The sequence below is a fragment of the Nomascus leucogenys genome, unplaced genomic scaffold (assembly GCF_006542625.1).
Source record: "Nomascus leucogenys isolate Asia unplaced genomic scaffold, Asia_NLE_v1 Super-Scaffold_285, whole genome shotgun sequence".
Taxonomy (NCBI): domain Eukaryota; kingdom Metazoa; phylum Chordata; class Mammalia; order Primates; family Hylobatidae; genus Nomascus; species Nomascus leucogenys.
In genome coordinates this window covers 4,030,236-4,057,945 of record NW_022095770.1, presented here as the reverse complement: position 1 = coordinate 4,057,945, position 27,710 = coordinate 4,030,236, and the positions used below count along the sequence as shown (strand labels likewise).

Here is a 27,710-nt window from a genome sequence, read left to right as displayed (position 1 = left end):
TGTTTTTAAGTTTAAAATCGATTTCTGATATTAGACTTTTATCATTTCAGGCCTATACGGAGGCTATGAGTGACTTTAGTGTGGCAGAAGATGAAAGAACTGGACGGGAATACGGACGAAATTGGAGCAGGGTTTGGGCTCTCCCCCTCGCAGATAATGGGAGGAGCCTGGCCCGAGCGAGCTCTTTCCTTTCGCTGCTGCGGCCGCAGCCATGAGGTGAGGGCGCGCTGGCCTCCATCAGGCGCTGACGCGTTTCGGCAAGGGACTGTCGGGCTTGGGACCGCAGCCGGGGTTGGGGGAGATGAAATGGAGGCCGCCCTAAAGCGGCCGGTCCCGGGGTTTGGGGTAGGCCGGAGCACTCTCGTCCCGGGCCTCCGGGGTGGTGGGGGGCGGGGAGCGTCGCAGCAGCTGAGACCAGGAAAAGTCTGCCCCGCCTGGTGCCGCGCCGCACACGTGTCCGGTCGACCCACGCGAGCAGAGCAGAGGGAGCGAACGAGACCAAGCCGTGGGCCCTTTCTTGCTTGGCACACCGGGAGCGGAGCCGGTCTCTGCTTTCACGTGATGTAGGGCAAGCCTAGTGTAGGCCCCAGGTCTCCGACTGCCGAGAGAGGTGATCTCTAACTCTTGACTCCATCCACTCCTTTGGCCACTCATAAAGGAAATCTCTGCGAATAGCCGAACGAGGCTTGTTACTGTGATAAAAGGGGGAAATAAGCCCAGAAAACACAGTAACTTGCCTGCATTCTTAGACTAGAAATCAAGCCTACTCACCTCGAATATTCTTCAAACGCTAAGTACCAGAAATGGCATAATCCACCTATTCAATAAGTCCTTGGCTTGACTTTCCAGAGGAGAAATGCGAACATGAGGCTCCGAGAGGTGAAGGCATAGCGTGGGCTTTGAAGTCTAAACCCAAGGGGGCCAGCTGCACAGCCCAGAGCCTTAAAGATGATTTAGGGAAGAGTCTTATTTCGCGGCTGTGGTGTGGGTTGCAAAGGGCAGGTCTTGATGGGGACGTTCATTCTTGCCCAGGATTGGCTTTCAGAGTCTAATCATGTTTTCTGTGTGTCTAGTATGCTGAGGCTTCAGAAGAGGCTGGCCTCGAGTGTCCTCCGCTGTGGCAAGAAGAAGGTCTGGTTAGACCCCAATGAGACCAATGAAATCGCCAATGCCAACTCCCGTGAGTACCTGGGATCTGTCTCTTCACCCTACTTGCTTTTCTCCTGCGTCAGATGAACGATAACAATTATGTTGACTTTTTTTTTTTTTTTTTTTTTTTTTGAGACAGTCTTGCTCTGTTGCCCAGGCTGGAGTGTAGTGGTGCCATCTCATCATTGCAACCCCTGCTCCCAGGCTCAAGTGATTCTCCCACCTCAGCCTCTTGAGTAGCTGGGATTAGAGGCATGCACCACCACGCCCGGCTAATTTACTCTTTATATTTTATTTTATTTTTTTGAGACAGAGTCTCACTTTGTCACCCCGACTGGAGTTCAGTGGTAGGATCTCAGCTCACTGCAACCTCTGCCTCCCAGGTTCAAGCAATTCCCCTTCCTCATCCTCCCAAGTAGCTGGGACTAAGGCACGTGCCACCACACCCAACTAATTTTTGTATCTTTAGTAGAGATGGGGTTTCATCATGTTGGTCAGGCTGGTCTCAAACTCCTGATCTCAGGTCATCTGCCCACCTCAGCCTCCCAGAGTGCTGGGATTATCGACGTGAGCCACCACACCTAGCCTGTGTTGACTTTTTACAAACCTAGGAAAGTTCATTCAGAGTATCTATAAAATGGAGGAGTCATTGTATCAGGCTTGTTCTTTTGAGTGTGCTCTAATATATTTAAAAGGTAGAAATGGCCAGGCGTGGTGGCAGGCATCCCAGCTACTTGGGAAGCTGAGGCAGGAGGATCATGAGCCCAGAAATTCAAGACCAGCCTGGGCAACATAGGGAGACTGTCTCAAAGACAAAGGTATCTCTCACAACTTCTGTTTGTGAAGGAAAAAGAAAAGAGAGGTTTTTTTGGGCTTTCGAAGGTAAGAAACAAGTTCTAGTGTTTCCATTCTTTTTGAGACCATGGGGCCAAGAATGTGAGCAGTGTCTCTGGCCTGGCCTATTTGGACTGTGGGATGTGCTTGGGCCCCAGTTGACTGACCAGGCGCATTATGCCTTCCCAGGTCAGCAGATCCGGAAACTCATCAAAGATGGGCTGATCATCCGCAAGCCTGTGACGGTCCATTCCCGGGCTCGATGCCGGAAAAACACCTTGGCCCGCCGGAAGGGCAGGCACATGGGCATAGGTAAGTGTGGTCGTCTTCTTAAGAAATGATGGGTGCTGGCGTCTGTGCTGAGATATATTCAGGATCTAAGCACTCTGTCTCATCTTGAGCCCGTTTCTTACTCCTTGATATTTGATGTGTTTTCTGCCTGTGTGCAAATCAGAAAGTTGGTGCTGGTATTGGAATTGAGAGTATCCCTGGTAGGAGGTCACGTTTACTAAGTCCCTAACTACACTATGCCAAGGATTCTATACTCTACTTTCAGAATGATCGAAGGAAGCTCCTTACAACGTGCTGTGTTACCTTGGTGCACTGCCTGTTACACCCACATTCTGCATGAAGTGAATGGGGAAATATTGCTGTATTTGTGCTTCCTTTAAAATTGAGTAAATGAGGCCGGGCGCGGTGGCTCACGCTTGTAATCCCAGCACTTTGGGAGGCCGAGGTGGGCGGATCACGAGGTCAGGAGATCGAGACCACGGTGAAACCTCGTCTCTACTAAAAAATACAAAAAAAAAAAAAATTAGCCGGGTGTGGTGGCGGGCGCCTGTAGTCCCAGCTACTTGGAGAGGCTGAGGCAGGAGAATGGCGTGAACCCAGGAGGCGGAGCTTGCAGTGAGCCGAGATTGCGCCACTGCACTCCAGCCTGGGTGACAGAGCGAGACTCCGTCTCAAAAAAAAAAAAAAAAAAAAAAAAAAAAAAAAAAAAAAAATGAGTAAACGAAAGAACTTACGTAGTTGGGATCATCATCTGGAAAATGGAAGTAATGCTACTTAAAATGAGGTTGTGAGGATTAAATGAGTTAAGGACCCTGACCTGAAACTGTTCACTTGGTGTACTATACACTGTGGGCCTGGGTCGTGGCCTGTTCCTAACTCATCTTCTCCACAGGTAAGCGCAAGGGTACAGCCAATGCCCGAATGCCAGAGAAGGTCACATGGATGAGGAGAATGAGGATTTTGCGCCGGCTGCTCAGAAGATACCGTGAGTCTAAGAAGATTGATCGCCACATGTAAGCACACCCTCTTGGGCCCAGTACCCATTTGCTGCTTTGATGGCTAGTTCATTTCCCAGAGATGATTTTTTTTTTTTTGAGATGGAGTCTTGCTCTGTCACCCAGGCTGGAGTGCAGTGGCGCGATCTCCGCTCACTGCAACCTCCGCCTCCCAGTTTCAAGTTATTCTCCTGCCTCAGCCTCCTGAGTAGCTGGGACTACAGGCATGTGCCACCACGCCCGGCTAATTTTTTTGCATTTTTAGTACAGACGGGGTTTCACTGTGTTAGCCAGGATGGTCTCCTGGCCTTGTGATCCGCCTGCCTCAGCCTCCCAAAGTGCTGGGATTATAGGTGTGAGCCACCATGCCCAGCCTGCAGAGATCTGTCTTACTGGCCTTGGGTAGGGAGCTTTTTTTTGGAGACAGAGTCTCTGTCACCCGGGATGGAATGCAGTGGCACGATCTTGGTTTGCTGCAACCTCTGCTTTCGAGGTTCAAGCACTTTGCCTGCCTCACCCTCTCGAGTACCTGGGATTACAGGCATGCACTACCACGCCTGGCTAATTTTTGTATTTTTAGTAGAGATGGGGTTTCACCATTGGCCAGACTGGTCTCGAACTCCTGGCCTCAAGTGATCCGCCTGCCTCAGCCTCTCAAAGTGGTCAGCCACCACGCCCAGCCACGGGTAGGGAGCCTTTCTAAGAAAGTTTTTCTATTCTGGTCTTTCTTTTTTCCCCATATGCCGTCAGGATAGCCCAACAGTTTATTTGCCAGGCAAGTTCTGTCTAGGAACTGCACCAAAAAAAAGTCATGGTTTAGGAAGTAATTCATGCAGCAATAGGAGAAAAGAAAGGAACCTACAAGCTTAGTGACCTTGGGTGGAGGAACAGCTCACAAGGCAGCCTCTGATCCATCACCAACCAGCATCTCTTCACTCTGTGTACCCTGCAGGTATCACAGCCTGTACCTGAAGGTGAAGGGGAATGTGTTCAAAAACAAGCGGATTCTCATGGAACACATCCACAAGCTGAAGGCAGACAAGGCCCGCAAGAAGCTCCTGGCGTAAGTTTCTTTTCCGAGTCTTAGGGGAAAGTTCTTTGACCTTTGAGAGTTGTTCTTAGATACTTAAAATGTGCCAATGCCTAAGTCTTGACTTGCACATAGTCTGTCATAGGAATACAGCTGTTCCCTTAGAGGCAGCCACTCCTCTGTCCTGTACACACCCACTCTTCCTGTCTCATAGGGACTAGAGGTTAGTTGAAGCAGGAGCCCTTGGTCCAGCAACTCATTCCTGAAGCTGACTAGGCTCAAAGGGAGAGGTCTGGGGATGTGCTTCTATCTCCCCAGCATCTCATCTCTTCCCAAACTGACCCATCTTTTCTCTTCCCTGACCAGTGACCAGGCTGAGGCCCGCAGGTCTAAGACCAAGGAAGCACGCAAGCGCCGTGAAGAGCGCCTCCAGGCCAAGAAGGAGGAGATCATCAAGACTTTGTCCAAGGAGGAAGAGACCAAGAAATAAAACCTCCCCCTTTCTCTGTACATGCTGGCCTCCGTGGTTACATAGATCAGCCATTAAAATAAAACAAGCCTTAATCTGCCTTCCTCTCTGCTTCTTGCAAGGTTTACAGCTACTCAGTGAGGTTTTTTGTTGTTTTTTTTTTTTTTTTTTTTTTTTGAGATGAGTCTCGCCCTGTTGCCCAGGCTTGAGTCCGATGGTGCAGCCTTGGCTCACCGCAAACTCCACCTCCAGGTTCAAGCAGTTCTCCTGCCTCAGCCTCCTGAGTAGCTGGGATTACAGGTGCGTGCCACCACGCCCGGCTAATTTTTGTATTTTTAGTAGAGACTGGATTTCACTGTTGGCCAGGTTGATCTCGACCTCCTCCTGACCACAAGTGATCCACCTGCCTCGGCCTCCCAAAGTGCTGGGATTGCAGGCGTGAGCCACTACACCTGCCTGCTCACCGAGTCTTTTACCTTGTTTTAGTGAGATGTAGGGAGAAAAGGAATGGCTTCTATGCAAGCCTCCAAAATACTGTTCCTCAGAACTGCCCTTCAAAGCACGAGTGGCACCTAAGAAGTGGTCTCAGAATGTTGGTTGGGACCAGTAGTTGTGACATCAGTTAAGGAATCAGTCTTTACAAAAGCCATAGGAAATACTTAGGGTGTTGATACTTCTCAGCTGACAAGTGGGGGTTGCAAATCGGACCTGAGCTTGGGCTACTGGTTACTACCTAAGCTGTCACCAAACAGCTTTATTGAGATACAGTTGAAACTTTGAGACAGAATCACCCTGTCACCCAGGTTGGAGTGCAGTCAGCAACCCCCGCCTCCTGGGTTCAAGCAACTCTTCCCTACCTCAGCCTTCTGAGTAGTTAGGATGACAGGCACCCACCACCACGCCTGGCTAATTTTTGTATTTCTTTTTTTTTTTTTTTTTTTTTTTTTGAGACGGAGTCTTGCTGTCACCCAGGCTGGAGTGGAGTGGCGCAATCTTGGCTCACTGCAAGCTCTGCCTCCCGGGTTCAGGCCATTCTGCCTCAGCCTCTCCGAGTAGCTGGGACTACAGGTGCCCGCCACCACACCCGGCTAATTTTATGTATTTTTAGTAGAGATGGGGTTTCACCGTGGTCTCGATCTCCTGACCTCGTGATCTGCCCACCTCGGCCTCCCAAAGTGCTGGGATTACAAGCGTGAGCCACCGCGCCCGGCCCTAATTTTTGTATTTCTTAGTAGAGACGGGGGTTTGCCATGTTGGTCAGGCTGGTCTTGAACACCTGATCTCAGATGATCCACCCGCCTCAGTGCCCAGCCCCCCAGCTCTTTTCTGAGGAACTCTTCTGTTGGAGTGACAAGCTGGTGTGCCTTTCAGGGGATGTAATGGGCTGATGGGAAAGGGCAAGACCTGAGTGGGAATGGCAGGTTGGCTATGGTGTCAGGGCCAGCAGACCCCTCCTAGCTCTGCCTCTGGCGTCCTCATCCTGTTCTGGGCAGGATGGGCAGGTGGGTAGCAGAAGGCAGGGAAGCCCACACTTAGAAATGTCCCAAGGAGGCCAGGCACAGTGGCTCACACCTGTAATCCCAGCACATTGGTAGGCCGAGGTGGGCAGATCATCTGAGGTCGGGAGTTCGAGACCAGCCTGACCAACATGAAGAAAACCCATCTTTACTAAAAATACAAAACAAGCTAGACGTGGTGGCACATGCCTGAAATGGCAGCTACTTGGGAGGCTGAGGCAGGAGAATCGCTTGAACCGGGAGACAGAGGTTGCGGTGAGCCGAGAGCCATTGCACTCCAGCCTGGGCAATAAGAGTGAAACTCCATCTCAAAAAAAGAAAAATAAAATGTCCCTCATCATATGCATCACAGCCTGGGATGAGAGGACACTGGCTTCTGGATCCCCCTGGCCACTGGAGTGGCCTGCGTGTTTTACCCATTAGCTCTTGCCCTTTGAAGTGGGGAAGCTGAGGCCTAGAAAGGGAAGGGTCTTGGCCAAGCTCCCAGCTTGGTGTGTGGGACACCTGCTTCCCAGGCCTGGCCCAGAGGAGGAGGGGTAGTGGAGACTGCCCACCCCCAATCCTTCCATGCAGTAGAGAGATGACAGGAAGGAGAAGCTGGGTGTGGTGGCTCACGCCTGTAATCCCAGCACTTTCGGAGGCTGAGCGGGGGAACTGCTTGAGTCCAGGAGTTTGAGACTAGCCTAGGCAACACGGCGAAAACCCATCTCTACAGAAAATACAAAAATTAGCCGGGCATGGTGGTGCACCCCTGTAGTCCCAGCTACTCAGGAGGCTGAGGTGGGAGGATCACCTGAACCCGAAAGGTGGAAACTGCAGTGAGCCAAGATTGCACCACTGCACTCCAGCCTTGGTGACAGAGCCAGACCCTTCCCCTCAGCCCCCAACCAAACAAACAAACAAACAAAATGACAGGGAGAAGAATGAGATAACCCAATATGAGACCCTCCCGGGATTCCAGAGCCTGCAGCACAGAAGCTGGTTTCCACCCTGGACCAGAAGATGGTGCTACTTGCTCACAGGTCGATGCAGGTGTCAGCTGCTGCCTCACTGGAGTTGTTTTTTTTTGGTTCTGTTTTTGTCTGTTTTGGGGGGCGGGAGAAAGACATGGGTTATGAAGTTGTAGGAACCTACCTCTTGGAAGGCCTTGGGTTTCCCCACTTCTTTCCGAACCTCACCCCAGGCCTGAAGTTGGCCTCTTTCCACCGTGGGCCTCCACCCCCTTCCCAGGCCAGTGCCTAGGCGGGGTCCACTCCCACGGGAGCCCCAAGCAGAAAGAACCCCTAAAGTAACTGCTGGATCTTTTCCAGGTCCTGTAGCCTTGGGAAAATCTGATTAAAAGATGTGTCCTCTTGTTTCCTTACTTATGGAAAAAGAAAAAAGAAAAGATGTGTCCTGCCAGGCACATTGGCGTGAGCCTGTAGTCCCAGTGATTCTGGAGGCTGACTGGGAAGGGCTACATGAGCCCAGGAGTTTGGGGCTGCAGTGAGCTATGACAGTGCCTGTGAATAGACACTGCATGCCAGCCTGGGCAACATAGTAAGTCCCTGTCTCTAAAACAAAAATATCAAAAATAATTTGTAGGCTGGGCACGGTGGCTCACGCTCGTAATCCCAGCACTTTGGGAGGCCGAGATGGGTGTATAATTTGAGGTCAAGAGTTCGAGACCAGCCTGGCCAACATGGTGAAACCCTGGCTCTACTAAAAATACAAAAATTAGCTGGGCATGGTGGCATGCACCTGTAATTCCAGGTATTCGGGAGGCTGAGGCAGGAGAATCACTTGAACCCAGGAGGCAAAGTTTGCAGTGAACTGAGATTGAGCCACTGCACTCCAGCCTGGGTGACAGAGCAAGACTCCATCTCAGAAAAAAAAAAAATTGTAAAAAAGTATGTTTTTTTCTTTCAAGAGCATACAAGTGTCCCTATCATATAATTCCACACCCTTTCAAGGAGCTCGTGACCCACAGCCTTACCACGTAAAGAATCCCTGAGCAAACCCAATGCTTGATTTTCTAGAGGAGGAAACAGAGACCCAGAGGAGCCAGTGACTTTTCTGCTGTGCTCAGCAGTGCGGCAAACAGGCTGGGAGGTGGGGGGGCTAGGCTGGCTACCGGCTGGTGGCAGACACAAGTGGGGTGTGCAGAACCTCAGTGCTGCACGAACACTGGCGCCTGACTCTGATTCCCGGGCTGCAGTCTCCCGACGTGGGAGGGTGTGATTCAGATTGGGGTGCAGCAGAGGCACTGAGCACAGCTGCTACTGCAGGGCTGTGAGCTGGAGAAGAGGGTACAGAGGGGTCTGGCCACCTTCCAGTACTGCCTCTGAGGCTACGGCAGGGCTAACCTAGGCTGGCTTCCTGCAAAGCACAGGGAGGCTGAGGCTGCCTTCCTTGCACTCCTCAGCAGGTGCCCCCACCTGCCCAGGCATTGGGTGGACAGGGGGTAAGAATGGGGGTGAAGAATGTTGAAGGGGCCAAAGGAAGCAGTGCTGGCAAAATGAGTGGGGTTGCACCGAGGGGCTCATTCTCTCTTCCCCCCACCTCCAGCATCCATCTCTCCAGACTCCCTCCTCTTTCTGCATCTCCCTGAAGTCCAGGGAACCTTCATCCCACATAGTACAAGCCAGGTGAAGCTCAGCTTGTGGGTGGGGGGGGCATGAAGGGCACATGTGGGTCAGAGACAACAGAGCCAAATGGTGGGATGGGATCACCAGTAGCTTCCTAGGCATCCTTTGCCCCAGGCCAGTAGTGTTGCTGGTCCGTCCACCCCCAGAGTGGGCACAGAGGAGGGCGAAGGCTACAGTGGGGCACCAGCTGTTCCCAGGCCCTAGGCTGTGAGCATGCTGCATGGGGTTCAGCCACCCGAAAAAGCTGCTGTGCTCAGCAGTGTGGCAAATAGGCTGGAGGGGGATGGGCGTCCAGGCCAGCTGCCGACTGGTGGCAGACACAGAGCTGGGTGTGCATAAGGCGTGGCTGCAAGGCTCTCAGGCTCTTGATCCCTGGAGCCTCTGGCCCAGCGTCTCAGGGTGTCTCTGTCTCCATTTTGTTGGTTTAAGGCATTGAGGAAGCCAGGGCAGGGGAGGGAAAGAGCTGAATGGAGAAGAAAAAGCCACGGTTTCCAAGACTGGCTTGATCACTACTTTGCTGTGTGACCCTGGACAAGTCATTAGCCCACTCCAGGCCTCAGTTTCCCCATGTATAAAGAGGGCAGGGTTGAGCCGGATAATCTGTGTGACCTTGGATAAGCCACCTAACCTGGCTGTGCCTCAGTTCTTCCCTGTGAGAGGAGGACACCCCCGACTTGCCTCACGGGATCCTGGAGAGGATTAAGTAACATCAAGTTCCTGGCACGGCTCCCTGGGCACAGTAGGCGCCTATTTATGAGTCCCTCTCTTTAAGCATTCACACTGGGCTTGTGACCTCTTCTTCCACTCCCACGGCTGGGGATCCTAGGAGGGGGAGGGTCACCCTGCTTTCCCGGCTCTCTCGACCCCCAGCCTCCAGGGCTTTCCTCAAATCAAGGAGCCCAAAGAAAGCTCAAGGAGGGGACCCAAGGTCTGGACCCACCTGGCCTACCTTGCTAAGGGGGCGGGGGCTGTAAACCGGAACCGGTGGAGGAGGGGGCGCTCATCAGGAAAGGCAGCCCCCCATCTGCATCCCGGCAGCGCCAGCAGTGCCCCAGCACCCCCGCAGCCCGCCTCGCCTTGGCGCCCCGCTCCCCTCCGCCTATAAATAGCACAGGACGTGCTCGCCGTGGCAATGACGCGGCTGGGCAGGCGGAGGGGAAGGAGGCAGCTCTGCCAGAGCGGTGGGCGGCGAGCGCGGCGGCGGGAGGGGTGCGGCCCCTCCGTGCTGGGCTCCGATGACAGGCGCGACTGAGTCATCCCGGGGCCCCACGGGCCACGACTGTACCCGCCGCCAGCGTTTCTGTCTCCGGCTTGGCGGACTGCGGGGACGAGGCTGACCTCGGATGGGTACTGAGCCCTCCCAGACCCCCGGCATGCCCGGTCTCGGAGGGCACCTCTGGGTGGGCAAGATTGATCTCGACGGCCCTGGCGCGCAGGAGCATGTCCACCCCTGCGCGACTCAGGTGCACGTGGAGGCGGAAACTGACCGCAGCCCCAAGCCGTTTCCCTCCAGCGTCCCCAGACCTCCTCCCGCTTTCCTCAGGTCCCCTTTCGGCTCTCCCCAGGCCCCACCCTCCTCCGGCTGCTGGAGGAAGGGGATGAGGCCTGGGACCCCTGCCATGTTGCCGCCTGCCCAGCACCCCTCCTTTCAGAGACGGAGGAATCCTTCCACCCTCAGCCTTGCCCCTCTCAGCATCCCCAGACCCCACTCCCCACTTCCCTGCCCCTTTCCTTCCTCTGTCCCAGTGAGAGACACAGAGCAGATGGGCTGGGACAAGAAACATTTAATTAGGGGTCTGGGGGCTCAGCAAGGCCCCAGACCCATCATGCAGCCTCATGTACAGTGGGCATTGGGCCCGCCCCTGGGATATTGCTGGGGGGGCCTCATGGCAGCAAACAGGGCAGTGTGGCTTGAGACCCCGCTTTGCAGGGGAGAAGTGGGGCAGGGGCCTTTGGGTAGGAGGGTCTGTGTTTCTCCCACTGCATGGGAGGGTGTAACTGTGCCCAGGATGGGGGTGGCATGGGCTGGCACAATCAAGGGCATAAGAGGAGGATCTGAGCTTGGGGGAGGGAGGTTGGCACCGAGAAAAGCAGCCTGTATTAAGAGAGGGGTCCTCTTTGTGTATGCCCACCTCACCCCATTTCCTGGTGGCCAAACAGAACATTCCACCTTCCTTATCTGTCTTCCACCCCCTCTTTTTCCCAGGGCTCTGTGTCCAGAACAAGGGAGCAGATAAAGCCAGCAAAGGGGCTCCTGCAGCACCTGCCCTGTCCCCTGCAGAGCCTAGAGAGAAGCAGGAGAAAGGTCAGCCCAGAGGGTTGGGTTCCTGGGGCGGCTGGGCAAAGCCTGGGACTGGAACTGACAGTCACAGACTCCCCTGGCGGGTGGTTCCTGCGTGACCGGGGGTCCTGACAGTGAAATGGGTTTGCTTTGACCAAGCATGGGCCAGGATTTTGTTCTCAGTTGGGTTTCCGTGTGTCCAGGCAGCTCTTGGGTTTTCTTTTCTTTCTTTCTTTTTTTTTTTTTTTTGAGACAGAGTCTCGCTCTGTTGCCCAGGCTGGAATGCAATGGTGCAATCTCAGCTCGCTGAAACCTCCGCCTCCCGGGTTCAAGTGATTCTCTTGCCTCAGCCTCTGGAGTAGCTGGTATTACAGGCAGACCACCATCATGCCTGGCTAAGTTTTGTACTTTTAGTAGAGACGGGGTTTCACCATGTTGGCAGGCTGGTCTTGAACTCCTGACCTCAGGTGATCCGCCCAACTCAGCCTCCCAAAGTGCTGGGATTACAGGCGTGAGCCGCCACACCCGGCCAGCTCTTGGGTTTTCTACTTGAACGGACAGTCTCTGATTTGTCACACCTTCCAGGGACCTCAGCCTTCCCCTCCTCTGTCGGCCCAGGTTTCAAGTAATGGGAGAGATTCCTGCAAAACTTTCCTGAGAATTGACGGAATGACAGAGGTGGAGACCAGGAGGTGGACTCAGGACCTTCCTATGGCCCTGGGTCCCCTCCCCACCCAGGGTGGAGGGCCGAGGACACAAAAAGGCCTGCTCCCAAGACCTCACTTGCAAAGGAGCAGATGCATGGTCACACACACATAGACCCAAGCAGAGGCTCTGTGGGGAGAGGGGTGTGCCAGGCATGCGCAGGTGGTGTGGGCAGGGGAAGGCTGGGAGAAGCAGCAAAGAAATTCCCTGGGAACCTTCCCCAGGGCTGGACTCAGCCCAGCGAGTAGACTGGGGTGCCTGGGCGCTGGGTGGACCTACCTGTAGCTTCCTCATTCCCTCCCACCCCACCCCATCCCCACCAAGTCCCAGAGGATCAACCCACTCAGGGCACCCCACTCAAGAAATAAAATCTTCCTCAGTACAGAAGGCTCCTAAGCCACAGTAAGTGGCACCTAGGAGAGAGACAGAGGGAGGAAGGGTATGGAGTGGACAAGGGGGCCTGATCCCCTCCCTGGCCAGAAGCAGGGTCCAGGCATGGGCAAGGGTGGTATCTCGGTTCCCTTGGCTCCTCTCAGATCTCGGTCAGGGCGTCGACTGGCACCAGGCCCCGCTTCTTGCCACTGCTGACGCGGATGAAGCCGTCAGCATCCTTGCTTCTGCCCACGCCCACACAGATCTGAGCCAGAAAGACATGGAGCTGAGAGGCCTGGCATGGCCTGCAGCCCTCGCCCTGAGTCCTGCCCATGGTCCCCAGGAGACCCACCCTGGGGGATGATGGGACCAGTGTCAGATGTGGATGGAGCCCTTTGCTGGAGTGATGGGACCAGATCCCACGAGTGTAGAGGCCTCAGCAGCAAGACACCCAGCAGCGCTTCAGGGCTGAACTTGGAGATCAGCCACTGTACTGTCCTGCCTCATCCCCATCACAGAAGAGGTGGAGGGAAAAGGACTTGCCTCAAATGACACAAAAAGCCAGAGCTAGCATTCAAACCTGAGCTTTAGACTCTGAATCCAGTGCTCCTGCCCTAACCCAAGCTCCCTCTAATGTCATTCAGTCTCCTGTCTCTGTTGGTTACCAGCCCAAATTCCCCAACAGGGGCTGGTAGGAAGGCCCTGCAACCCTTTCTTTCTAACACGCTTTCCCCTCAGCTGCCAAGATCAGCCTCCTCCTGGAGAACGTTTGCCCCCACACCGCAGCCTGTCTCCCCTGCCCACTCCCTCCCTCCACCACAGGGCCTGCGCTGGGCCTCAGGCACTCACCTGGTTCTCCTTGAGGCTCATGTAACCCTGTTCCTTGTTCCCGGAGAAGGGTTGGCAGCAGCGCCAAACATTCTCGCCTGGCCTCACCCGTTGCACAAAATTAGCTGGGAAGAAGCCAAACCGGTCGCCGATCTTGCCCTGGGGATGAGGTTGGCAATGAGCACCCGCGCCACACCCCGCCCCTGCTGCCCACCACTGCTTTCTCCAGACCCGGTTCCCACTCAGCGCCAATGCCGTCATCCTCCAGATCTAGGGCTCTCCGTATTCAAGGCCCCAGCCAGGTGGCTTCTGGGCCAGGAATGGCATGAGGTGAGCAGAGGGACAAGGCTGAGGCAAGGAGAGTCAAAACTGAGAGGACGTCCCAAGGGTTGCTCCTAGTTTTGGCTGGGATCAGTGGTTGGAGGAGAGGTTGTCTTTGGGACCTGGAGAGAAGGTGGGGGCAGTGCCCATTGGGGGCGGGGGCTGCTGGGGTGCCTACCAGGGTCCCTCCACTCCCCACCCTGCCAAGTCACCTTCCACCAGTCCTCGTTAGAGTCATCCACCAGCATGATCCGATCTCCAGGCCTGGGGAGGACAGAGCTAGGGTCGCATATGGAGCAGGGAGTCGTGCCCCTCCCCATCCTGGCAGCCCCTGGGCACCTGGGGACCCTGTAATCCTCAGCTGGGAGAGAGGATTCTTTTTTTTTTAGATAGAGTCTCACTCTGTCACCCAGGCTGGAGTGCAATGGCACAATCTTGGCTCACTGCAACCTCCACCTACCAGGTTCAAGCCATTCTCCTGCCTCAGCCTCCCAAGTAACTGGGATTACAGGCACCTGCCACCGTGCCCGGCCAATTTTTGTATTTTTAGTACAGATGGGGTTTCACTATGTTGACCAGGCTGGTCTCGAACTCCTGACCTCAAGTGATCTGCCAGCCTCAGCCTCCCAAAGTGCTGGGATTACAAGGGTGAGCCACTGCGCCCCGCTGGGAGAAGATTCTTGATGCCCTCAGAGGACACCATGTGACCACAGGTACAGCAGGCACTCGCTGGGCAGCCCAGTCAGAGAGCGGGAGATGCAACATCAGCATGAGTCACTCTTAGACCCTGGGCAGCTCCAGCTCCTGTTTGGGCTCAGCAGCCTCAAGCATGCAAGAAGGTTCCTGAAGGCCCCCCTCACACTACGCTCCAAGGTCTGGGAGCGCAGAGCTGCCCAGCGGGGCCGGGTCACAAAGAGGACTTACTGCAGAGCCAGATCATTGTTCTCCTGGGGCAGAAACTTGTAGAGTGCGACGTAGGAGTACATGAGCCCCACATCCTTCCGCAGGGTGGCTTTGGGGGGCTGCGGGAGAATCTCTGGGTCGGTGACCAGAAAGCAGCACCCTCACTCCCCCCACTCTCCACTCGTTCTGAGTGTGCTACCCTGGGGGCTGTGAGGGGACACAGTGAGTCCTGGGTCAGTGGCAGGGAGAAGTGAGACCCTCGTACATGCTATGCTTACCCACCCCAAAAGGCACTGGGACGGGCATGGAGAGGGGAGCCCCCTTCTGCCTGCTGTACCCTGGGGCTGCCTGCGTTTGGGAGAGCAGAAATGGGTGCAATGGGCAGTGGGCTGGGGGTGGGAGGGTAACTCCTCCTGCCTCCCATGCCCTCTCATCCTGGCATTGCCCATCCCTGAGGATAAGTGAGGAAGCAGTGAATCCCCACACACCATGCTCTCGCCCCCCTATGAATCAATGGCAAGGAGAAATTACACCTGCTTCTCACTCTGACCTTCCGGGCCAGTGCCAGTACAGGCTTACCTGCTGTCCAGGACTCTTCTCCTCTGGTCCTGGCCCTTCGCCCTCTGCTGGGGCTGTGAATACTGGAGATGCTAGGGGCGGGAGAGGGAAAGGGTGAGAGGCAGCAGGGAGCACCCTCCATTGTACCCCATTCCTGCCCCTGGTGCCCACCACCACTCACCACTGTCACCAGGCCCCTCCTCGGAGCTGCGGATGCTGCCTTCCCCATCCTCGGTCAGCTCATCCCGCTCACTCTAGGGACAGAGAGAGGAGAGGGCTCAGCCCCCGAGCCCACTGTCATGCTCAGACACCCCTCCCCAAAAGACCCCCCTTTTTGCCCACCATACCAGGCTCCTTGTCGGGGACTCAGAGGTGCTGCTGAAACTGGAGCGGTTCATCAGTGCCAAGGAGGTGCCATAGCGCAGGGTCTCATAAACAGGGTCCACCTTTCCACTGTCCCCTGCGGAATATCCACCCTCAAGGCCTGGCTCTGCCCCGAAGCCCTGCATCTCTAGTCCCGGCTCAGCATGCCCCAGGCTGAGCTTCCCAGCTGCCCCCTCACCTGTCCCTCCCAGGTCTTCCTCATCCCAGAGATGGCTCCAGGTCCTCCCATGGTGCCCACGCAGAAACTTGGAGCATCCTTGACTCTTTGCTGTCCTCACTGCCCACAGCCACTCCGCCGCCTAGTCCTCCCTCCTAGCATCCCTACAACTTGTCCACATGTCTCCATTGCCACTGCTATCAGTCTAATTCACATCACCACAGTCTCTCGGCAACTGTCATGGCCTTTCAACTGGTTCCCATGCTTCCACTCCAGCCCTGCCAATCCACACAGCAGCCAGAACGCTTTTGTAGAAACACACAAATTGCCCTTAGAAGAAAGTCCAAAAGGCTACCCTAAAATGGACTCCGAGGCCTTGTACCCATGGTATCTTTTTCTTTTTTCTTTTTTTTGAGATGGAATCTCGCTCTGCCACCCAGGCTGGTGTGCAATGGCATGATCTCGGCTCACTGCAACCTCCGCCTCCTGGGTTCAAGCAATTCTCCTGCCTCAGCTGGGATTACAGGTGCCTGACACCACGCCCAGCTAATTTTTTTGTATTTTTAGTAGAGACGGGGTTTCACCATGTTCACCAGGCTAGCCTTGAACTCCTGACCTCAAGTGATCTGTTCACCTTGGCCTCCCAAAGTGCTGGGATTACAGGCATGAGCCATCGCGCCTGGCCGTACCCATGGTCTCTTTACAGCCCCTTCATTGTCCTCCCTCAGCCCCAGCCACTTAGCCACTTTGCCACTTTGCCCTTTCTTTTCTTTTTTTTTTTTTTGTTTTTTTGGTTTTTGTTTTGTTTTTTTGAGACAGAGTCTCACTCTGTCTCCCAGGCTGGAGTGCAGTGGCACGATCTCCGCTCACTGCAGCCTCTGTCTCCCGAGTTCAAGCGATTCTCCTGCCTCAGCCTCCTGAGTAGCTGGGATTACAGTTGCATGCCACCACGCCCAGCTAATTTTTGTATTTTTAGTAGAGACGGGGTTTCACCATGTTGGTCAGGCTGGTCTCAAACTCCTGACACTGTGATCTGCCTGCCTTGGCCTCCCAAAGTGCTGAGATTACAGGCATCAGCCACCACACTTGGCACTTTGCCCTTTCTTTAACTCTCTGTCCTTCCTTACTCAGGCTTCCCTCTGCCCCACACCAGTCTTTCCAGATCCTAAATGGATGAACCCCTCATGCCTCATCCTTCACATCTCTGGGAATTCTTCCCTGATTTTGCAGATGAAGACAGCGAGCTTTTTCTTTTCTCTTAATTTAGAGACAGGGTCTCACCATGTTGCCCAGGCTGGACTCCAACTCCTGGGCTCAAGCAATCCTCCTGCCTCAGCTCCCAAGTAGCTGGGATTACAGGTATGAGCCACCACACCCAGCTTTCAGCACACATTCTATGCTCTATTCCTTATCTTCCCCACTTAAGGCACTCATGCTGATGGTGATTGATTGATGATTTGCATGACTGTCCATTTCAGTCCTATCTCCTTTACTAGACAATAAATTCCACCTTCTTCACTACTGTGTCTCAGAGTCCAGCACTGTGCCTGGCACTTACTACGTGCTTAGTAAAGTGTTTATTGAAGGAATGATGAGTGAATGAATGAATGAACCGCAAATTCAGGACAGGAATATCCAGAGAAGGGAAATGGTAGGAACTGTCTGTGCCAGTATGACTCAGGTACCCATCTCAGAAATGTTGATTTCTTTCTTTCTTTTTTTTTTTTTGAGATGGAGTCTCGCTCTGTAGCCCAGGCTGGAGTGCAGTGGCATGATCTTGGCTCACTGCAACCTCCACCTCCTGGGTTCAAGCAATTGAGAGACGGGGTTTCACCGTGTTGGCCAGGCTGGTCAGGGATGTTGATTTCCCATCACACCACAGTGGGAGCAGGGACAGTGGCCAGGGGGCACTCACCAGTGGGTGGGGACTCTTTGCTTGTGGCACAGGCTGGTGGCGGCTCATGCACCAGGAGAGGGGAACTGAAGTTGCGGCGGAAAGAGGTGGACTAAGGCAAGAAAGGGCAGAGAGGGTTTCAGAAGGTCATGGCCCATGGAGAACTTGGTCCTTCCCAAGCCCAGGGCCCACCCCACAGGAAGGAGCAGCCCTGAGGGACAGTCATTCCCCCATGTGACAGTACTGGCAGCACTCAGCTGTCCATCTCTGCCTGGGTCCCCGCTCACCGTCTTGCCTGGGCATTGCTGGTGGGAGATCTCCTCAGAGCACCAGAGGTGGACGCTGACTTTGCACGTCTTACATCGCAAGCCCTGCTTGGAGTTTCCTAGGAAGAATTTGGGTTCAGCAATTGAGGACACCCCCGTGGGCAAAGGGCAAAGGAGGGGCACGTTAGGGCATGAGGAGAGCAGGGGTTGGGCATTCTCGTGCCAGCCTTGAGGCCCAGCACCTACCCCTCACACATTCAGGGTGTGAGGGAGCACGGAAGCCAGAGTCGTTAGTAAACGCGGCAGTGACACTGAGGCAGTGACACTGAGGCAGTGACACTGAGTATACCCCCACCCTTGGTGGTACTCCTTTCTCTGCCTGGGGTAAGAGACACAGTTGGGGGCGGGTGCAATGGCTCACATCTGTAATCCCAGCACTTTGGGAGGCTGAGGTGGATGGATTGCTTTAGCCCAGGGTTTGACCAGCCTGAGCAACATGGCAAAACCCCATCTCTACAAAAAAATTTTAAAATTAGCCAGGCATGGTAGTGTGTGCCTGTAGTCCCAGCTACTACAGAGGCTGAGGCAGGAGGATCCCTTGAGCCAGGGAAGTGGAGGTTGCAGTGAACCAAGATCGCATCACTGCACTCCAGCCTGGGAGACAGAGCAAGACTCTGTCTCAAAAAAAAAAAAAAAAAAAAAGAGACACAGAGGCACAGTTAGTATTGGGGCTCCTGAACAGCAAGAGCCCAATAATATTGGGTGCAACATGGGCCCACTCCCCGGTACCCACGCTGGCCCCTCCCCTTGGCCGCCTCAGTGCCCAGGCACCTACCTACAATGAGCTGGTGGCACAGCTCACAAGGGCTGGCTCGCTTGAAGACATGTTCCTGGAAGCTGTGCAGCCTCACTGGTTTGAGCGCTGCAAGGGGGCGTGGGATGGGACATGGGGAGGGGGATGGGGTGGGCAGGCCCCTGTCCGAGGCTGTGGGTGGTGGGGAGGGAGGGGGCAGTGGGGTCGGGGGCGTCAGCAGCACCTCGGTGGGGCACTTGAGCTCAGAGCCCGAGCGAAGGAAGAAGTTCTCCAAGCTCTTACTTCGGAGGATGGTCTTGAGGGAAAGGGAGCGCTTGAATCGCTGGAGCTGGGAGAAGAAGAGGGAGCTGTGAGTGGGAGCCTAGAGGGGGCTGGCCAGGGCGGGCTTCCCTTCAGGGTGTCTCTGGCGGTAGGGGCAGCAGCAGCAGCAGCAGCATGGGGGCTGAGGGCCGGAGTGAAATGAAACAGCAAGAGAGGTTCCCCAGGTCTCGACGATGCTTCGCAATCTCGGGTGCCACAAGAGCCATGTGGGTGACCTCCATGGAGAAAGGAGTTCTGGCCGGGCGGGCAGCAATCAACAGCAGTGGGGACTGTGGCAAACTGGATGGCCAGGGAGTAGCTGCAGGTCTCCTCAAGCCAACTGAGGCTGGTCTATAAGGCCAGTCCACTGTTGCCAGGTTTTCTAATTTTTCTTTTTTTCTTTTTTTTTTTTTTGCGACGGAGTCTCGCTCTGTCGCCCAGGCTGGAGTGCAGTGGCGCAATTTCGGCTCACTGCAAGCTCCGCCTCCCGGGTTCACATCATTCTCCTGCCTCAGCCTCTCCGAGTAGCTGGGACTACAGGCGCCCGCCACCACGCCCGGCTAATTTTTTTGTATTTTTAGTAGAGACGTGGTTTCACCGTGGTCTCAAGCTCCTGACCTCGTGATCTGCCCGCCTCGGCCTCCCAAAGTGCTGGGATTACAAGCATGAGCCACCGCGCCTGGCCTAGGTTTTCTAATTTTTCAAAAGAAATCTAGACTTTTATGTGAAATTGGATAGAAAAAAGTTTAAGTGGTTTAATTCCATTTTTCATTGAAGAATTGGTACTATACTGTATTTCCTGTGCCTTGCTTTTTTTCATAAACAGTAAATCTTGGAAATCATTCCATACCCATATATAAATAGATTCATCATTCTTTTTTATGGCTACAAAGTATTTTGTTGTATGGGTGTACCATTTACTCAAGTTTAGAAAAAAAAAAAAATAGGCACAGTGTGGTGGCTCCTGCCTATAATCTCAGCGCTCTGAGAGGCTGAGGCAGGAGGGAATCGCTGGAGCCAAGGAGTTGGAGACCAGCCTGGGCAACGTAGTATCCACCTGTGTTCTTGAACAGGCTGGTGGGGGGTGAGGAGTGGTCGTCCTGGACCCTCATCCTTGGGACTGATTCTCCCCCACAGAAAGTCTCTCTAGCCCTCCCCTCCCTCCCATCGACTCATCACCTCACAGCCCTTAGTTCAGGCCCTGATGCCCCAGTCTGCTTCAAGAGCACAGCCTCCCCTCCAGCCCCCTGCTTCCACCTGTCCTCCATACAGCTGTTGTGGAGGTGATGCCTGACCCTGCTGAAAACCCTTCCTGGCTCCTCGGGACACCGTCTAAGGCTCTCGCCCCAGCCATGAGACTCTCCTTGCAACTTGGCCAAACCTGTCCTTCCAACCTGTGTCTTTGCAGCCCAGAAATGAGGATTCTCAAACTCATCCATTCTTTTATGCCTCTGAGCTTTTGACATGTTTGTCCTCTTCTCTGCCTCACTCAGTTCATACCCTCTTTATCCTGCCAATATGCTTCCACTGGTCCTTCCTCCTCCAGGAACTCTCTTCTGCAGGAATTCTGTCTCATGACCCACTCCCTCCTCTGGTGTCCACTGCATCCAGCCCAACTTCTACCACAGCTCCACTCGGGTGATGCTTGTTATTTATTTCTCACTCCCCCAGGAGACCGTGAGCCCCTTGGGGACGGACACAGTTGCTGGCTTCAAATCTCCACACAGGCTCTCAACACATAGTAGGTGCTCAATCAGCAGCCTTTGGTGAATACATAAGCCAGGGGCTGGACTCTCCATGGAGCCTACATTCTGGAGGGCAGGGTCGATTCTGCGGTGAGGCCAGAGCTATTTCTACCTCTCACTCAAACATACCCTACTGAGTCTTCCCAGAGACAGGTCTGGAAACCTCTTGATCCAGAGCCTTGGCCGTCTCCCTTCCCGTTGAGAGCCACCTTACCCCTGCCCACTCCTTTCTACTAGAGACAGAAACAGGGGCCAGCAGCCTGGCTCCAGGCAGAGGGACTTGGCCAGAGTTCCCAGCTGGCACGCCGGGCAGCCTATGTGCCATGGCTGCCTGCCTGGCCACCCTGCCAAGGGGATGGAAGTGGTGGCCCCACCAGCCTCCCGGAGGCCAGCAGGCAGCAAGACAGAGGGGGAAGCAGAGGGGATGTTTGGGCACAAGACAGGCCCTGGTGTGCCAGCTGGGAGGCCAAAGCCCTGGGGTGTCTGGCACACTGAAGTGCTCAGTGCCTTCCAAACCCAGCTTCCTGGATAGCACTGTGGGCTTCTTTGTGTATCTATGAGAAGCAAGGCCCCAGGCCCCAGATGCCTGGGCCTTGGAGCATAGGTGGAAGGCTGGAGAGACAATTAATGAGAACACAAAACTCAGCCCAGGTCAGGCTCTGGGCCAGCCAGGACCGAGTGTGACTCTGGAGGCTTGGATGGGCCCCAAGAGGCAGGTGAACCATCCACTGTTCTGTCCAGGGACCTCAGGCATGGAGCACACAGGGTCGCTGGAGGATGTGCTGGGGCTGGGGGCAAAACTAAACCTGCTGCCTGAAGGCAAATCACCTCACTTCTTCTCTCTGAGCCTCAGTTTCTCCACATCCAAGAGGGAAGGCTAGATACTCTTTTTTTGTTTGTTTGTTTGTTTTGATGGAGTCTCTGTCACCCAGGCTGGAGTGCAGTGGCGCAATCTCAGCTCACTGCAACCTCCACCTCCTGGGTTCACGCCATTCTCCTGCCTCAGCCTCCCGAGTAGCTGGGACTACAGGCTCGTGCCACCATGCCCGGCTAATTTTGTATTTTTAGTAGAGGCAGGGTTTCACCGAGTTAGCCATGATGGTCTTGATCTCCTGACCTCGTGATTCGCCCACCTTGGCCTCTCAAAGTGCTGGGATTACAGGCGTGAGCCACTGCGCCCGGCCTATCGTTTTTATTTTTTATTTTATTTATTTATTTATTTATTTTTGAGACGCAGTCTTGCTCTGTCGCCCAGGCTGGAGTGCAGTGGCGCAATCTTGGCTCACTGCAAGCTCCGCCTCCCGAGTTCACGCCATTCTCCTGCCTCAGCCTCCCGAGTAGCTAGGACTACAGGCGCCCGCCACCACGCCTGGCTAATTTTTTGTACTTTTAGTAGAGACGGGGTTTCACCGTGTTAGGCAGGATGGTCTCGATCTCCTGACCTCGTGATCCGCCTGTCTCGGCCTCCCAAAGTGCTAGGATTACAGGCGTGAGCCACCATGCCCGCCCTATTGTTTTTATTTTTTTGAGACGGAGCCTCGCTCTATTGCCCAGGCTGGAGTGCAGTGGCACAGTCTTGGCTCACTGTAACCTCTACCTCCCAGGTTCAAGCGATTCTCCTGCCTCAGCCTCCCAAGTAGCTGGGATTACAGGCGCCTGTCACCACACCTGGCTAATTTTTTGTATTTTTTTTTTAGCAGAGATGGGGTTTCACCATATTGGCCAGGCTGGTCTCGAACTCCTGACCTCATGATCTGCCCGCCTTGGCCTCCCAAAGTGCTGGGATTACAGGCATGAGCCACTGCGCCCAGCCAAGACTAGACACTCTCTAACCAATACAAGGCTCTAGGTCCAAATATCCCCAGAAACTTACATCTCTGAGGGGCTGTCATGGTCAGAACATTGGAATTGAGCTAGCACTTTATATGCAGCATCTCATTAATCCTGATGCTGCCCTTGGAGGTAGTGATAATTACTGTCCCACTTTTCAGATGAGGAACCGAGGCTCATAAGGGTTAAATCACTTACCCAGGAGTCCTCAGCTGGTAAACAGCAGAGCCAGGACTTGAACCAGTGGCTCCGGCTGCTGAGCCCAAAGCACCAGGAGCATCCTGCTGCGCTGAGCCCTGCCTGGGCCTCACCCTCGCCTCTCAGCTGGGCCCTGCGTGGGCCATCACCCTCGCCTCTCAGCTGGGCCAGGGGCTTGTCCGCAAGGTCAATCAGAGAGTTTAGGGTGAGAAGGGACCTGGAAGACTGGCCACCTAGAGCAGTCCCCAACCCATCACTCTGCGATGGCCTGGCCACATTCCCTCTCGAGAGTTGGTCACCTCTTGTGATGGGAAGCAAGCAGTCTCTTGGGACAGTCATTCCATCTTTGGGCAGCTCCAATCGCTGGAAAGTGCTTCCCTATATAGAGCTGAAACCTGCCTCCCTGGGATTTTCGCCTATCAGCCCTTGTTCCTCCCTTGGCTCCAGAAAGGGCTACTCCCTCTCATACACTTCAGCCCTTCAAATATTTGAAGACATCATCAATCATGTTCCCCCCATCCCCAGGCCCTTGTTTCCATAGTAATCCTCATAGGAGGAGGTTCCAAGTCTCCCTACCCTCCAGGCTGTGTCCTTTCCTGGTACCCCTTGGTCTCAGTGCCAAGAGCCACCTCTGCTGGGTACCAGAGGCCTCTGGAACAGAATGTTCCTGGGTACCAGGGCAGCCCCGACTCTGCCGGCCGACTCCCTGACTTGGCTGTGGGCCCCAGATCCCAGGGGGGGGGAGAATCGAGAAGGCATGACATGCCACCTGGGGTGGCTGGCAGATATCAGACTATGGCTACAGGTCTGGGTTGGGGCATCTCTGCCAAATGACTTGATGCCTGCTCACTCCAGACACATCGGGCTTGGCTACCCAAACCACATTTTGGCTCAGCCAGGCCAGGTATTCCTGCTCCTGGGGCTCCTCATTCCTGGAGAGGACCTTTTCCCATCTCTTCTCCCCACTATATTTTTGGTGCCCTCACTTCCCTGGGACCCATTCTCTGGCATGGGGAGAAGCTACCATGTACCTCGGCAAGTGGGCCTGCCTGGTCACTCTTCCCTCCCAATGCACCCAGAGTTTGTCCAGCTAGGAGCCTGGACCACAAAGTCTGTTCTTCTGAATCCCCTCCCAGAGACAGGGCCTGGCCTGCCTGTTTCCTCCCCACCTCCCCATATCCTGGACCGCCCCTTATTTCCTCAATTCCCCACAGCGTCTCCTGAAAGGGCATGAGGCATATGGCAGTAGGTGGTGGCGGATGTGGCGCAAGCTGACTCAGAGCAGAGATGGCATGGGGTGGTCCTCCCAGGGGTGGCAACAAAGGGTGATGGGCAGGCCCTATGTGGTAAGAAGGGATGGAGACCAAGAGAGGAGGAGGACTCGCTAGGAGGGTTGCTGGGTGGTTTGGGTGCAGGGCTGATTCAGCCTGGGGGCAAGCAGGAGGCTGGCCAGCGACTCCCAGGGGGCACCAACACTCATGAATAAGCCTGGAATGTTGGCATCACTGCCTGAAGGGCATTGGACCCCTCTGTTGTGCCTGCCTCACACTGAGCTGGGTGGGCAGCACCCAACCACACTCTTTTCCATCTCCTCCACCCACACAGTCTGGAGACAGGAGCTTCTTTGGGCCAGGTTGAGGTGCGGGATGGAAGGAGGCTAGCAGGGGTCCTGAGTTCCCTCTCTGCCCACCTTTGCCCTGCTGAATACCCCCAACCCAACCCACAGCCCAGTCTGTGTTAGTGCAAAATCCTTCACAAGAGTGATGTATAGGGGAGGGGCAGAGGGCCGGGGCTCCAGCTGGCCTGACACAGAGGGGCTGGATCAGGGGTGTAACCCCTCCTCTCCCCTGCTCCTTGAATCTCCAAGCTCAGACCCAGAGGTGACAACATTGGAGGGTCCCTGGCCTGGGAAGAGGGAAAGGTACAGACCTGCGGGCCTTGACCTCCTCTCCCCACACAGCTGAGCAGGCAGCTTGCTGGAGTACGGAGGCAGCACTACCCCGCACTCCTGCCCGCCTTCCAGCACTCCCACATAGGAGGAGGCTGGAGAGGACAGGCCTTGGTGTGGGAAACAGGGCAGGGCCTGGGAGGCCCCCAAGCCCCTGGAGGCAAGCAGGGGGACTGTGTATGTTTACCCAGGTGACTAGAGGGCAACCGAAATCAGGGGCATTGGAACTCATGGGACGTTCAGCTCCCAGACCTTCTGCTTGACAGAGTTGTCACAAATATTCCAAGCAATATCCTCCCACCCAAACAACTTAGTCCTTTCCCAGGAGAGACTGAGACTTGGCTCTCTAAAGGGGAGTCAGCTCTGGCCTCACAGACCAGAGTCTCATTTTTAGAAGGGGGCAAGAGAGAGTCAGGTGTACATGTGAAGACTTGAATGTGGAGACCCGCTGGGTCCCCTGGTGCAGGATGGGGCTCCCTGGGGCGCCTCTGCCAGACTCCACCCTGACCTTACGGCCTCCTCCTCGGGTCACTCCCTTGATGACCTTGACCTTGAATTAACCTCAGCTCCTGCGGGATGGTCAAGATAGAAGAAGGAGGAAGGGGGACAGTGGGAAGAAGCCTAGCGAGCGAGCGATGCCTCGGGAGCCCAGGCTCCCATCATTTGTGGTCCTCACTGTCCCCTTTCGCATCTGGAGAGCAGGAGCAGGATGGGAACAAAATACCGGGGGAAGAGGGAGGGAGGAGGTCTTGGCCTAAAGTCTGGGAGGCGGCAGGGCGCGCCCTTGGCACAGCCCTTTCTATCCCATCCCCAGGTCCGCTCAGGTTGATCCCGCAGAAACAGAACTTCTCGCGGGCCAGTCGCCAGCACCTAGAACTTGGGAAGGGAGCAGACGGATGAGAGGTCGGGGGAGTGCTGAGTGTGAGCGGCGGCCTCCCCACACCCCTTTCAGCCCCAGGAGTCTGGGCTCCGCCCGCCTTCGCGGGGAGTAATTTATTCATGGTGACTCCCTCAGGAGTAACAATCATCTATAATTAGGGTTAATGATGACATTCATTAATTACGATGACTTCTCTTTTTGCTTCTACCCGCTCCCCGTCCCCTGGTCCCGCTCCCGTGGTGGGGGGTGGGGCTGCCTGTCTTTCTGGTCTGGAGCCACAACCGCAGGCCCCCGTCCTCCCCTGTGACCGACGGCCCGCGCTGCCGCAGGCCCCTTCGCGGACTCCGCAGCTGCGCACCCCCGGCCGCGGCCTCGCGTCCCCGAGCCCAACCGGGCTAGGAGCGGGGAATGCAGGACTGCAGAGGGGCAGGGAGAGACGCCCTGAGACGCGGCGATAAACACCGGGAGACGCCGGGAGAGACGGGGAGAGACGCGCACAGAGACACCAAGACACAGACACGCAGGTTGTAGAGACAAATTCAGAGACACGAGCGAGGGTAGAGGCACGGACTGAGCCCGGGACTGGGACCCGGCGGCCGCTGGAGGGTGCGCCTCGCACGCACAGCCGGGCGCGTACCCCGCCCGCACCGCTCCAGGCGCGCCCTCCGGCCTCGCTGCGCCCATCTCTCCAACGAAGACCAGTGGCCGCCTCCCCGGAAGGTCGCGATGGCGCGCGCGGGCGTGCGGTGCCGGTGTGATCGGGGGCTCCTCGTGGCCCCTCGTCGCCAACCCACTCCTCCCCCCGGGAGCGGCGCGGAGCCTAGTGGTCACGCGGGCCTCGCGACCGTGACCCTAGGACGCCCGGGCCCACAGGAGGACCCCGCCGGGAAGAGGGCGCCCGGGCCCGGGGCGCACGGGGCGGGGACAGGCCTCGCGCCCCCCAAGTTACCTTGGTTTCCTGGAGGGCGGAGACGGTCCCTGGGGGGCTCTGGGTGGCCGCGTCATCCGGTTCGTTCTCCTTCTCGCTCATCTCGGTCATAGTTCGGGGAGAGGGGAGGAGAGGGTGCCGAGATCCGACGGCAGGCCCGCCGCGGGCAGGCTGCGGGTGGCGGGCGCCTCCGGGACTCTGAAGCCCTTCTCCAGAGGTTGCCCCCAGTTAGCCCCGGGCACGGCAGCCCCCAACCCGGGGGAGCGGGCGGAGAAAGTTGCCGGGGTGGCGGGCCAGGGGAGGCCACCGCGCCGAGCCGCAGGAGCGGGACGACCCCGGGCGCGAGGACCGAGGGTCCGCAGAGGATGCTGCTCGCAGTGCGGGGAGGAGGGAAGTGGGGCCGCGGGGATGAGCCGAGGGAGGGAGCCAAGGAGCTGTCCGTGTCCAGCCGGCTCCGCCGTCCGCTGCGCCCGCCCCCCATCCCCTCCCCTCCCCCGCCGGCCCCAGCCGGGCACCCGGCGGCCCCTCCGCCCAGTCCTCGCCGCCCAACTTTGATTTAGGAGGTCGCCTGGTCCCGCCCCCTGCCCTACGCCGCTCCCCCGCGCAGCCTTGCAAATTAGGCTCTCAGCTATTGGCTGCCGCGGTGGCCAGGAGGGCGAATTGGGCGGAGTCTTGGGGGGCTCGACACGATGGGGCGGGGCTTGGCGGGGAAAGAAGCGGAGGAGGGAGTTTCACACTGAAAAACCGGGGATGGAGGGGCGTGACCAGATTGAGGGAAGCTTGGGGAGATCATAGTAGCGTCTGGATGGGTTGCAGGGAATAGAAATAGGTTGGGGCCGCAGCAAGATAGCTGAGAGTGAGATCGAAGTTAGGACTTCCTGAGAGCGAAGATTGATAGACGCCAGAGGGAGGTTGGTGAAGGAAGAATGGGGACCCATCTGTGCCGTTAATTGGATGCCTTTATACCCTGAAAAGGCTCTCTCCAAATATACACACGACTGGACTATGGTGTATGTGTCAAAGGCCAGGCCGGACAATTCCTCCTTGTGATGGAAAGCAGGATGACTCTATCCCCTTCCAGTCTTGGTGTCTGAACTTCAGCAGAGATGGGGCCTCAGTCCTCACACCCAAAGTCCCCAAACTTCTCTGAGACACGCTCCCCTCCTAAAGATACTACCACAACTGGAGTTAGATCAGGGGATAATACGGAGAGGTGGGGAAAGAGGTCCTCACCATTCAAGGTGCCCCTCTCTCCACAATAACCTTCTATTTTACTTTTATTTTTATTTTTATTTAGAGACAGAGTCTCACTCTTTCACCCAGGCTGGAGTGCAGTGGTACGATCATAACTCACTGCAGTCTCAAACTCCTGGGCTCAAGCAATCCTCCCACCTCAGCCTCTCTAGTTGCTGGGACCACAGGCATACGCCGCCATGCCTGGCTAATTTTTAGAATTTATTGGTAGAGACAGAGTCTTGCTATGTTA

The 27,710-nt window shown here is 55.7% G+C and overlaps 2 protein-coding genes across 3 annotated transcripts; one reads left to right on the top strand and one right to left on the bottom strand.

The window, feature by feature from the left end:
• Positions 1–149: 149 nt before the first annotated feature.
• RPL19 (ribosomal protein L19) lies at positions 150–4,868 on the top strand. 2 transcript variants are annotated; one of them, XM_012497535.2, is made up of 6 exons: positions 150–216; positions 1,074–1,180; positions 2,173–2,295; positions 3,167–3,287; positions 4,222–4,332; positions 4,666–4,868. In XM_012497535.2, exons 1-6 carry the CDS (start codon positions 212–214, stop codon positions 4,787–4,789), a joined length of 591 nt encoding a protein of 196 aa, XP_012352989.2. In that variant the 5' UTR covers positions 150–211; the 3' UTR covers positions 4,790–4,868. The 2 variants fall into 2 exon arrangements, with proteins under 2 accessions (XP_012352989.2, XP_030664103.1); XM_030808243.1 differs by having other exon boundaries at positions 190–610.
• A 5,808-nt stretch (positions 4,869–10,676) lies between these two features.
• On the bottom strand, positions 10,677–26,812 carry STAC2 (SH3 and cysteine rich domain 2). Its single transcript, XM_030808227.1, has 11 exons — positions 26,246–26,812; positions 18,417–18,723; positions 17,603–17,700; positions 17,337–17,427; positions 15,228–15,340; positions 15,062–15,134; positions 14,902–14,972; positions 14,344–14,441; positions 13,632–13,683; positions 13,120–13,257; positions 10,677–12,535 (listed from the first exon to the last, which is right to left on the bottom strand). Exons 1-11 carry the CDS (start codon positions 26,333–26,335, stop codon positions 12,431–12,433), a joined length of 1,236 nt encoding a protein of 411 aa, XP_030664087.1. The 5' UTR covers positions 26,336–26,812; the 3' UTR covers positions 10,677–12,430.
• Positions 26,813–27,710: the final 898 nt, after the last annotated feature.